Here is a 12,597-nt window from a genome sequence, read left to right on the forward strand (position 1 = left end):
AAAACCAAACAGGGGGAGGGAGGGGGGGAGGAGGGATCAACCACACACACACACACACACACACACACACACACACACACACACACACACACACACACACACACACACACAGCAGGGGACAACCACGCAGCCCACGCCACACGTCTAGGCCAAAAACTCCGCAGGGTAAGGAGGTAGAGTGCAGCCCTTCTGTCGCAAGAGGTGCTGGGCTGTCCATACCCCACAGTCCAAGCACTCCGCAAGCTCCCTCTTCTGACTCAGTGCCGCCAAGAAGCCCCCCACGAAGGAGTCCCCTGCCCCTGTGGTATCGACGATCTCCTCAGGGGTTATAGGGGGCACTGGTCTCTCCCTGACTCTCCCCCTGTGGCAGTACAGCAGCGGACTGGGGCCCTTTGTGACGACTACGACCCGCTGTTTGACCCTGTGTGCGTGTGTGTGTGTGTCGTTTGTGGTTGATTTCGTAGGTGTGTGGCTGTTGAAGTGGTTCCCGTTTGACATGTGTGGTAGTGTGCCGTTTGGTAGATCCCCGGTTGACTGACTGGATGATTGACTAACCCCCTGACTGACTGACTGGCTGGGTGAGTGCGTGGGTGACTGGTTGACTGGCGAGGTCTCAGCGCCATCCACGAGTGCGTCATTTTCATCACCATCACAGAGAGAGGTGGTGTCATTGTGGTAATTGTGGTGGTGGTGTGGTGGTGCAGTGGTGTTGACAGTGTCGGAGGAGGAGGAGGAGGAGAAGGTGGAGGAGGGAACACAAGCATCCGAGGAGGTGTTGATCTTCTCTGCAACTTCCTTCCCCTCCTTTTTCTCCTTAACGCAATCCTCAATGACGTTCGCCTCCCCCCTAATAGCCTTCAAAACTAACAACAGGTCATGGCATATACTCTCAGGGTCCCGGCACTCCTTGGCACTCAGTTCCTCGACGTCCAGGGCACTGTCCAGGGTCCGGTACTCTTCTACGAACCCAAAGAGAATGTCAACAAAAGGTAGAAGTTGTCGCAGTTCCTCTGAGTTGTTCTCGCAGACGTAACTTCCGCAGAGGTTGAAGACGAGGGTTTTGTGGTTCCGCTGGGCGTACTCTGCGATCTGCGGGTGTGGGCGGGTGTTAGACGGGTGTGGGGTGGGTGTATCTATGCCCTAACATACTAAATTTGGGTTCCATGAGTATTAGTATGATTTTAAGACCTCATTTTTATGTTCCTGTCGCTTGTTTTCCTTCCTTTCTCCCTCTCTGTCTGCTGTCTATCTTCCTGTGGGTGTGGGCGGGTGTTAGACGGGTGTGTAGCGGGTGTGCGGATCTCCTAACACCCTCATATCTGGCTGCTATGGGTGTAGGATGGGTGTAAGAATGTATGATTTCAAGACCGCATTTCTGGGATCCTGTTGTGTGTTTTTCTCTCCTTTCTCCCTCTCTGTCTGCTGTCTATCTTACTGTGGGTGTGGGTGGGTGTTAGACAGGTGTGTAGCAGGTGTGCGGATCCCCTAACACCCTCATATCTGGCCGCTAAGGGTGTAGGATGGGTGTAAGAATGTATGATTTCAAGACTGCATTTCTGGGATCCTGTTGTGTGTTTCCTTCCTTTCTCCCTCTCTGTCTGCTGTCTATCTTCCTGTGGGTGTGGGCGGGTGTTGGACAGGTGTGTAGCGGGTGTGCGGATCCCCTAACACCCTCATATCTGGCCGCTAAGGGTGTAGGATGGGTGTAAGAATGTATGATTTAAAGACCGCATTTCTGGGATCCTGTTGTGTGTTTCCTTCCTTTCTCCCTCTCTGTCTTAAGTCTGTCTTTCTGCGGGTGTGGGCGGGTGTTAGACAGGTGTGTAGCGGGTGTGCGGATCTCCTAACACCCTCATATCTGGCTGCTATGGGTGTGGGATGGGTGTAAGAATGTATGATTTCAAGACTGCATTTCTGGGATCCTGTTGTGTGTTTTTCTCTCCTTTCTCCCTCTCTGTCTGCTGTCTATCTTCCTGTGGGTGTGGGCGGGTGTTAGACGGATGTGGGGTGGGTGTATGGATGCCCTAACACCCTCATATCTGGGTTCCATGGGTGTAGGATGAGTATTAGCATGATTTTAAGACCTTCTGTTGCTTGTTTTCATTCCTTTCTCCCTCTCTGTCTTCTGTCTGTCTTTCTGCGAGTGTGGGCGGGTGTGTGTTACCAGGCTACCAGTGAAGGCAAAGTCCCTAACAATCACAGCGGACGGGTTAAGGTTTAGAGACATTTATGGATAGAAAAATGTTAGGTTAGGATAATTAAAGCCTACTAATACTAATACTATTACTACTACAACTCCATTCTACCCCTACCCGCACATACCTGTAGGGCCGCGGGGAAGCTGTGCGTAATGAAATAGCCCTCGACGTAAATAAATTCAGCCGCTTCAAGGGTGGGGAGCAGGTCTGGGGTGAAGACATGCTGGGGGAGGCAGGTCGCAGCGGCACCGATGTCGGCACACAGGCAGCGGCAGGCACCCAGGACCAGTGCCACGCAGACCCCAGTAGGCTGACCCGGCACCTTGACAAACCTGGTGGTGGTGGTGGTGGTGAGGTGGTGGAGGATATATGAGTTTTCTGAGTCAAGATCTGTAGTGACTGTTTGGGGTTTTGTTAGGTTTTGTTAGGTTAAGTTTAGGGTATCTTCAAACACATGATAGCCAGCCCCTTATGGTATAAATCAACAAGGAATGACCTCACTTTGTTGTATAGAAAGTCTCATTAGTAAGGAAGGATATATGAATTTTCTGAGTCAAGACCTGTAGTGACTGTTTGGGGTTTTGTTAGGTTATGTTAGGTTAAGTTTAGGGTATCTTCAAACACATGATAGCCAGCACCTTATGGTATAAATCAACAAAGAATGACCTCACTTTGTTGTATAGAAAGTCTCATTAGTAAGGAAGGATATATGAATTTTCTGAGTCAAGACCTGTAGTGACTGTTTGGGGTTTTGTTAGGTTATGTTAGGTTAAGTTTAGCGTATCTTCAAACACATGATAGCCAGCACCTTATGGTATAAATCAACAAAGAATGACCTCACTGTGTTGTATAGAAAGTCTCATTAGTAAGGAAGGATATATGAATTTTCTGAGTCAAGACCTATAGTGACTGTTTGGGGTTTTGTTAGGTTATGTTAGGTTAAGTTTAGGGTATCTTCAAACACATGATAGCCAGCCCCTTATGGTATAAATCAACAAAAAATGACCTCACTGTGTTGTATAGAAAGTCTCATTAGTAATGAAGGATATATGAATTTTCTGAGTCAAGACCTATAGTGACTGTTTGGGGTTTTGTTAGGTTATGTTAGGTTAAGTTTAGGGTATCTTCAAACACATGATAGCCAGCACCTTATGGTATATATCAACAAAGAATGACCTCACTTTGTTGTATAGAAAGTCTCATTACTAAGGAAACATTGATGAATTTTCTGGGTCAAGGCCTATAGTAACTGTTTGAGGTTTTGATAGGTTATGTTAGGTTAAGTTTAGGGTATCTTCAAACACATGATAGCCAGCACCTTATGGTATAAATCAACAAAGAATGACCTCACTTTGTTGTATAGAAAGTCTCATTAGTAAGGAAGGATATATGAATTTTCTGAGTTAAGACCTATAGTGACTGTTTGGGGTTTTGTTAGGTTATGTTAAGTTTAGGTATCTTCAAACACATGATAGCCAGCCCCTTATGGTATAAATCAACAAAGAATGACCTCACTTTGTTGTATAGAAAGTCTCATTACTAAGGAAGGATATATGAATTTTCTGAGTCAAGACCTGTAGTGACTGTTTGGGGTTTTGTTAGGTTATGTTAGGTTAAGTTTAGGGTATCTTCAAACACATGATAGCCAGCACCTTATGGTATAAATCAACAAAGAATGACCTCACTGTGTTGTATAGAAAGTCTCATTAGTAAGGAAGGATAGATGAATTTTCTGAGTCAAGACCTATAGTGACTGTTTGGGGTTTTGTTAGGTTATGTTAGGTTAAGTTTAGGGTATCTTCAAACACATGGTAGCCAGCACCTTATGGTATAAATCAACAAAGAATGACCTCACTTTGTTGTATAGAAAGTCTCATTAGTAAGGAAGGATATATGAATTTTCTGAGTCAAGACCTGTAGTGACTGTTTGGGGTTTTGATAGGTTATGTTAGGTTAAGTTTAGGGTATCTTCAAACACATGATAGCCAGCACCTTATGGTATAAATCAACAGAGAATGACCTCACTTTGCTGTACAGAAAGCCTCATTAATAAGAAAGGAAGGAAATGGTGATGAAGTGGTGATGACAAGTGCTGAAAGTGGTGATGAACTGAGAATAAGGTGGTGATGAAACTGGTGATGAATGGAAAAAGTATAGGGATTGTGACCTTAACATAAAGACTCACACTTATCATCACCACCACCACCACCACCACCATTAATAAAAAAGCATGGAAACGGTGATGAAATGGTGATGATAAGTGCTAAAGTGGTGATGAAACTGGTGATGAAGGAAAAACACTTGTCATAATCATCACCACCACCACCACCACCACCACCACACTCACCTGGTAATGACTCCGCTCTCCTCCACAATCTTGGACAGTCTCGTGGCGGCCTGGTCCTCCCCGATGCCCCCGACGAACACCACCCGCTGCCCCTCACCCAACACCCAGCAGAACACCCGCGAGGAATTGAGAGCACACCCGCCTGCTGTGTACTCCACGGGATACCTGCGGGGAGCGGGTGTGTGTTAGCGGGTGTGTGGGAGAGAATTAACACATATATATATATCAGACATATAATTTTCTACAGATTTCTCTCACTTCTGCCTCTTCTTTTTATGGCAACTGGAGTGAAAAAAAGATAGAAAAAATATATATATACTAAGGAATTAAGACTACCAGTGGAAGGGATGAAGGAGTGAAGATGGTGGTTAACTCTTGCAGAAGGGATTTGTACAGCACATATAGGGATGAAAGAGTGGAGATGCTGGTTAATTCTTGCAGAAGGGATTTGGACAGCACATATAGGGATGAAGGAGTGAAGATGATGGTTAACTCTTGCAGAAGGGATTTGGACAGAGCATATAGGGATGAAAGAGTGAAGATGCTGGTTAACTCTTGCAGAAGGGATTTGTACAGAACATATAGGGATGAAAGAGTGAAGATGCTGGTTAACTCTTGCAGAAAGGATTTGGACAGCACATATAGGGATGAAAGAGTGGAGATGCTGGTTAACTCTTGCAGAAGGGATTTGTACAGCACATATAGGGATGAAAGAGTGAAGATGCTGGTTAACTCTTGCAGAAGGGATTTGGACAGCACATATAGGGATGAAGGAGTGAAGATGCTGGTTAACTCTTGCAGAAGGGATTTGGATAGCATACTCTTGTCAAAATCTACTGTCAATTTTCTTACTTACATACTCTATCAAATTGATCCCTTACTTTCTCTCCCTTCCCCTTCCACTCCCTCCAATCTCCTTTACTCTCTCTCTCCTTCTCTCTTCTTTCCTTTCTATCTCTCTCTTCCTCCTCATTTCCTATATTTTTTTTCCTTCACCTTCCTTTTCCCTCTCCTTTATCCTTTCTCTCCCTTACTTTCCCTCACATTCTCTCTTCCTCTCCCTCCCTCTCTCCCTTCCTCCCCTCCCTCTCTCCCTCCCCACTCACTCCTTCATGACGTGTGAGAAAACAGGTCGCTGGGACGAGTTGACCTCCAGCTGGCCGTCCACAGGTAGCCCAAAACACCTGTGCAGAGTGGCGTCCTTGACCACAGCTGTCAGGTCAAGGAGGGGGTTGCCAAAGGACACCAGTAGAGGCGGCTTGACGGTGGTGTTGACGGTGGTGTTGACGGTGGTGGTGGTGGTGTTGAAAGTGGTGGTTGGGGTGAGGTCATGGGTATCTCTACTTCTATTTCCTCCTCCTCCTCCTCCTCCTCCTCTTCCTCTTCCTTCTCCTTCTCTTCCACCTCCTCCTCCTCCATCGCTACTACTGCTACTACTACAACTACTATTACTACTACTACTACTGTTGTTGTTGTGGTTGTTGTTGTTGTTGTTGTTGCTTCTCTTTTCCCTCTGTTGAAAGAAAAACATTATTAGTAGTGGTAGTAGTAGTAGTAGTAGTAGTAGTAGTAGTCAGAAGTCTTTTAATATTAGATAAAAATAAATACATAAATACATAAATAAATTACATTGAGATATATGTGTGTGTGTATGTGTGTGTGTGTGTGTGTGTGTGTGTGTGTGTGTGTGCGCGCCCTGCATGACCATACCAGGTTTTATGAAGATTGTCAATAAATTTGGGGGTTACTCTCTCTCTCTCTCTCTCTCTCTCTCTCTCTCTCTCTCTCATTTCATTCTTCCCTTGCCCTAGTTTCCTCCTAATCCTCCTCCTCCTCCTCTTCTTCCTCTTCCTCTTTTGTACAGGTAAATATGTAATCCCAGGTGTGTGTGTGTGTGTGTGTGTGTGTGTGTGTGTGTGTGTGTGTGTGTGTGTGTGTGTGTGTGTTTGTGTGTGTGTGTGTGTGTGTGCGTACAAAAAAAGATAAATAAAAAGAGAAAATGATTAAGTAGAAGAAACAAAAAGAGAAGAAGACAAGGAAGAAAAAAAGAAAAAGAGGAGGAAGAAAATTAAAAATATATTCCATTCTTTCCTCTGTTTTTCCTTCCTCCTCCTCCTCCTCCTCTTCTTCCTTCCTTTCTTCTGTTTTTCCTTCCTCCTCCTCCTCCTCCTCCTCTTCTTCCTTCCTTTCTTCTGTTTTTCCTTCCTGACCCCCCACCAGCTCTTCCTCTTCCTCCTCCTCTTTTTTGCCCTCTCTTTCTGTCCCCTCACTCCTCCTCTTTCTTCCCTTCCATTTCAGCTTTTCCTCTTCCTTTTCCTTTCCCTTCATTTTCCTTTCTTTCCCTTCCCTTACTTAACTTACCCTACCCTTCCCTTCCTTTTCCTTCCCTTCCCTAACCTAACTTACCCTTCCCTTCCTTTCCTTTCCTTCCCTTACCTAACCTAACTTACCCTTCCCTTCCCTTCCTTTTCTTTTCCTTTCCTTCCTTTCCCTTGCCTAACCTAACTTACCCTTCCCTTCCCTTCCTTTCCCATCAACTTTCCCTTCTTTTAACTTTTCCCTTCCATTTCAATCTCTTTCCTTTTCCTTCCCTTCCCTTACCTAACCTAACCTACCCTTCCCTTCCTTTCCCATCAACTTTCCCTTCTTTCAACTTTTCCCTTCCTTTTCAATCGGTTTCCTTTCCCTTCCCTTCCCATCCCTACCTTACCCTTCCCTTCCTTTCCCATCAACTTTCCCTTCTTTCAACTTTTCCCTTCCTTTTTAATCTTTTTCCTTTCCCTTCCCTTCCCTACTCTTCCTTTCCCTTTCTCTCTCTATCACAATTCATCTATTTTTATATCCTTGGCATTAGAGACTTTGGGTTAGGTTAGGTCTTGGCACTCACTCAATACACACACACACACACACACACACACACACATACTTGAGGCAATATTACATCATGTCTGGATATGCCTCAGGCTTAGAAATATATATAAGGTAAAGTTTGTGACACAGGAAATAGTGACTCCCTCCCTCCCTTCCCTTCCCTTCCCTTCCCTTCCTCCCCCCCCTCCCCCCCTTTCCTTCCCTCCCTCCCTTTCCTTCCTCCTCTTCCATCCACAGTTCCCTCCTCTCCACCACCACCACCTTCTTCAGCGTTCATCTCAAACACACTCCCCTCGAACTCCCTGATGGCTACCCTCTCCTCCACATTGCCCAGTACTTTTCCCCATTCATAGTTAAGTTACATCAGGTCAGGTTCAGGGTGGGTTAGAGTCAATCGTCTGTAATAAATACGTGATATGCTTCGGCCTATGTCATTGGTGGTTGTCACTGGGGGAGGGTGGGTGTACTTCTAGAGTTTTCCTGTCTTTTCTCGGTAGCGATAGGTTAGGTTTCTCAGCAGTGATAGTTGGGATAAGACGAGGTTAGTTTACGAGCCTCCTTTACCCTCTTTGAAACGGGTGTGATTCTAGACATATCCACCAATTTACGTACTTTTTTCTGCACTAAGAGTTGAGATAGATTACGTTTCTTAGCAGCGATATTTACCGATATGTAAAGACGAAGTTAGTTTACGAGCTACTTTACCCTCTTTCGAAATGGGTGTGATTCTAGACATATTCACCAATTTACATACTTTTTTCTGCACTAAGAGTGGAGAAAGATTACATTTCTTAGCAGTGATAGTTAAGACAAAGTTAATTTACAAGCTCCTTTACCCTCTTTCAAAACGGGTGTGATTCTAGACATATCCACCAATTTACATACTTTTTTCTGCACTAAGAGCGGAGATAGATTACGTTTCTTAGCAGCGATAGTTAAGACAAAGTTAATTTACGAACTCCTTTACCCTCTTTCGAAATGGGTGTGATTCTAGACATATTCATCAATTTACATACTTTTTTCTGCACTAAGAGTTGAGATAGGTTACGATTCTTACCCGCGATAGTTAAGACAAAGTTAATTTACGAACTCCTTTACCCTCTTTCGAAATGGGTGTGATTCTAGACATATTCACCAATTTACGTACTTTTTCTGACACCAAGGACGGCAATAGGTTAGGTTTCTTAGCGGCGATAATTCAGACGAGGTTAGTTTACGAGCTCCTTTGGGCGTCTTCTGAAATGGGTGTTAGTCTAGACATGCACTAAACCATTGCGTCAGTGTGTGCAAGTCTGGTGGCACACAACACACAGGAATCAGGTAAGAACACCATGCCAAAAGTGTTCCTTGTGCAGTGCTGGGAAAAAAGGGCACAAATGTTTGAATAAGTGACTTTGTTGTAGTTAGGAAAGTTACATAATACTGAAAAAGAAGGTGTTTGAATAAGATGAAAAGAGGAAAAAGAGGAGGAGGACCTAAGATGAGATACGAAGCGTTACAGGTCAAAAGAAGAAGAAGTGAAGGCACTCTCTAGGGCAGGAGCTCTTAACCCGGTAGCAGCGACGGGCCAAATTTGTGGCTTTACCGTGTAGCAGCGACGGGCCAAATTTGTGGCTTTACCGTGTAGCAGCGACGCAGCGACGGGCCAAATTGTGTCTTTACCGTGTAGCATTGATGGGCCAAATTTGTGGCTTTACCGTGTAGCAGTGACAGGCCAAATTTGTGGCTTTACCCAAATTTGTGGCTTTACCGTGTAGCAGCGACGGGCCAAATTTGTGGCTTTACCGTGTAGCAGAGACAGGCCAAATTTGTGCCATGATATAACCCCCCAAAAATAGATGATACATAATCTGATCACAAATGCTTTGATATATATTATGAAATGGTTTGTGTGAGGGATGATTTTTTCTCATTTTTCTCGCTTAGAGGGACCATTAAGAAACATGATCCCCGCAGCTACTGGGTTAACCTTTTGATGTTCCCAGCCCCCACTGGATCACACACCCATCGCTAGACTGACAAAATCATCACTGGTAGTCCTATTTAATATATGACATAATGATATCCAGAGATTGAGTCCCATACCCCTGCATTTGGATCTCACCCCCCCTAGAGTTACCCTGCTTAGAGAGAGAGAGAGAGAGAGAGAGAGAATCACCTCAAGCTATAGGTTAATTATGTATAAGGTAGAAGAAAGAGTATGTCATGTATCACTGAATTGACCTCAGTGTGACCTCGACCCAAGGCCCCACACACACACACACACACACGTACACACCCTGACCTAACACACACACAGGTACACAGCCTGACCCCACACACACACACACATACACAGCCTGACCTAACACACACACAGGTACACAGCCTGACCCCACACACACACACACATACACAGCCTGACCTAACACACACACACACACGTACACAGCCTGACCTAACGCACACACACGTACACACCCTGACCTCTCTCTCACACACATACACACACGTACACAGCCTGACCACACACACACACACACACACACACACGTACACACTCTGACCTAATACACACACACGTACACACCCTGACCACACACACACACGTACACGGCCTGACCTCACACACACACGTACACGGCCTGACCCCACACACACACACACACACACGTACACACAGCCTGACCTCACACATGGCTCCGGCGCTCATCTCCGACACCCCGCCGTGACCTCGGACAAGGTGACGCAGGGGTCAACACACGCACACACGTGTACGCGGGTCACACGGCCTGGACACATGCCAACGCACACACGCACACGCACACACACGCTACCGGGCCAGACTGGGAAAACGTACACACAAACCCATGATGCACACGAAGAGGTACACACAGGAGGTACACACGCCGGATATGCACACACTCACACACATACTTACATACACACACACGTACATGAACTGAGGGAAAATTATTATAGAGGAAAAAAAAGTACACACACACACACGTACACACACTTACATCACCAATTTGAAAACGCACATGAAAGGTACACATGCCCCGTTAGTGAGCCAGAAACACACATACACACGTACACACACACGCACATGGACACACACACACACATACACACAAAAAAAACATACACAAACACACATACATACTTACAAAAGCCCCGTACATGAGCCAGAAACGCACATACACACATACATACACACACACACGTACACACAAACAAACATACACGTGCAATACCTGTTTCAAAAGCTTAATTTACAAAGCTAATTAAAGACAGGTGCAAATGCTTACCTGAGACTCCATAATGAGGAGGAGGAAGAGAGGAGGAGGTGTGGAGGGAAGAAGAACCGGAGGAAGAGTGAGAGAGGAAGAGGAGGAGGAGGAGGAAGAAGAGGAGGAGGAGGAGCTGTTTACACGTTGCTAGGAGACGCTTTCTCTCTCTCTCTCTCTCTCTCTCTCTCTCTCTCTCTCTCTCTCTCTCTCTCTATGCAGGTATGGCGTAACTTTTTTTTCTCTCTACCTGATAATTAACCCATAGCTTGAGGTGATATTCTCTCTCTCTCTCTCTCTCTCTCTCTCTCTCTCTCTCTCTCTCTCTCTCTCTCTCTCTCTCTCTCTCTCTCTCTCTCTCTCTCTCTCTCTCTGTTGCTGTCTGTCTCTGTCTCTCTCTCTCTCTCTGTTGCTGTCTGTCTCTCTCTCTCTCTCTCTCTCTCTCTCTGTTGCTGTCTCTCTCTCTCTCTCTCTCTCTCTCTCTCTCTCTCGTATCATTTCTCCACTTTTGCAATGGTAAGATTTCGTCACACACACACACACACACACACACACACACACACACACACACACACACACACACACACACAGCTTCACCTACATTCACTTCATAAGAAAAAAAAAATATATATAAAAAATAGAAGGGGATTATACATCGACCCATTCGGCTAGAAGAAGAAGAAGAAGAAGAAGAAGAAGAAGGAAAAAATAAAGATGAAGAAAAAAAAGAAAATATGAAGAAGACGAAAGTGAAATGAAGACAAAAAAAAAAGAGAAGGAAGGAAAAAAGAAACAAAATGAGAAGAAAAAAAGAAAACGTTGAAAAGGAGATAAAAGAAAAAGAAATTATGGAAAAGAAAAAAAAGAAAAAGAAAAAAAAGAAGAGAAAGAGTAGAGGAAAGTGTAATAATAATAATAATAATAATAATAATAATAATAATAATAATAATAAAATAATGTCATACCTTCATTAAGGTATTAACTCAAATCGCTTCTTACCTGACGTGATAAATAAATCAGAAGAGATTAATAAGATAAGAAGAAGAAGAAGAAGAAGAAGAAGAAGAAGAAGAATATGACAATTACCACGAAAATATATGAATAGGTAAAGAGAAAGAGGAAGAAGAGAAAGATAATAATAATAATAATAATAATAATAATAATAATAATAATAATAATAATAATAATAATAATAATAATAATAATAATAATAATAATAATAACAACAACAATGATAATAATAGGGCTATGAAAATTAATCTTAAGAGTCATATTGTGTATTAGATTATGTGTGTGTGTGTGTGTGTGTGTGTAGTTCAGCACGGCCTGATCACGTGTAGGACTCGTAATCGCCATCAAGCGGTCATTATCGTGTATCTCCGGGCCCTGGCAGGACCTCACGCTCCACACACCCGTCACCCTTGGTCATGGGGGACAGTACCCACTCCTAGGCAACGGAAAGAATCCGGCCTGAGCGGGCTCGAACCGCCACCCTGTCAGACCGTGAAAAAGGGCAGCGCAGCGCTCTAACCGGTTGCGCCACGAGAGAAAGAGAGAGAGAGAGAGAGAGAGAGAGAGAGAGAGTGTGTGTGTGTGTGTGTGTGTGTGATAAACCTAATGATGTGTGTATATATACGTTATGTGTATATGATAAGGACACACACACACACGAACACCACTCCGTGTCGCAACTGGTTAGAGCGCTGCGCTGCCAGGTTTCAAGGTCTGACAGGGCGGCGGTTCGAGCCCGCTCAGGCCGGATTCTTTCCGTTGACTAGGAGTGGGTACGAGTCCAACACGTGATCAGGCCGGGGTGGTGAATTACACACACACACACACACACACACACACACACACACACACACACACACACACACACACACTCTCTCTCTCTCTCTCTCTCTCTCTCTCT

The 12,597-nt window shown here is 44.6% G+C and overlaps 1 protein-coding gene across 4 annotated transcripts; it reads right to left on the reverse strand.

Moving 5' to 3' along the window:
* On the reverse strand, positions 1-10,850 carry LOC127010163 (uncharacterized). 4 transcript variants are annotated; one of them, XM_050884030.1, is made up of 5 exons: positions 10,419-10,476; positions 5,652-6,058; positions 4,546-4,710; positions 2,323-2,530; positions 1-1,089 (listed from the first exon to the last, which is right to left on the reverse strand). In XM_050884030.1, the coding sequence occupies exons 1-5, from the start codon at positions 10,452-10,454 to the stop codon at positions 145-147; spliced, it is 1,761 nt and encodes a 586-aa protein (XP_050739987.1). In that variant the 5' UTR covers positions 10,455-10,476; the 3' UTR covers positions 1-144. The 4 variants fall into 4 exon arrangements, with proteins under 4 accessions (XP_050739987.1, XP_050739986.1, XP_050739989.1 ...); XM_050884029.1 differs by lacking the exon at positions 10,419-10,476 and adding an exon at positions 10,256-10,338; XM_050884032.1 differs by lacking the exon at positions 10,419-10,476 and adding an exon at positions 10,707-10,850 and having other exon boundaries at positions 2-1,089.
* Positions 10,851-12,597: the final 1,747 nt, after the last annotated feature.

This window comes from Eriocheir sinensis, chromosome 42, assembly GCF_024679095.1.
Source record: "Eriocheir sinensis breed Jianghai 21 chromosome 42, ASM2467909v1, whole genome shotgun sequence".
Lineage (NCBI taxonomy): Eukaryota > Metazoa > Arthropoda > Malacostraca > Decapoda > Varunidae > Eriocheir > Eriocheir sinensis.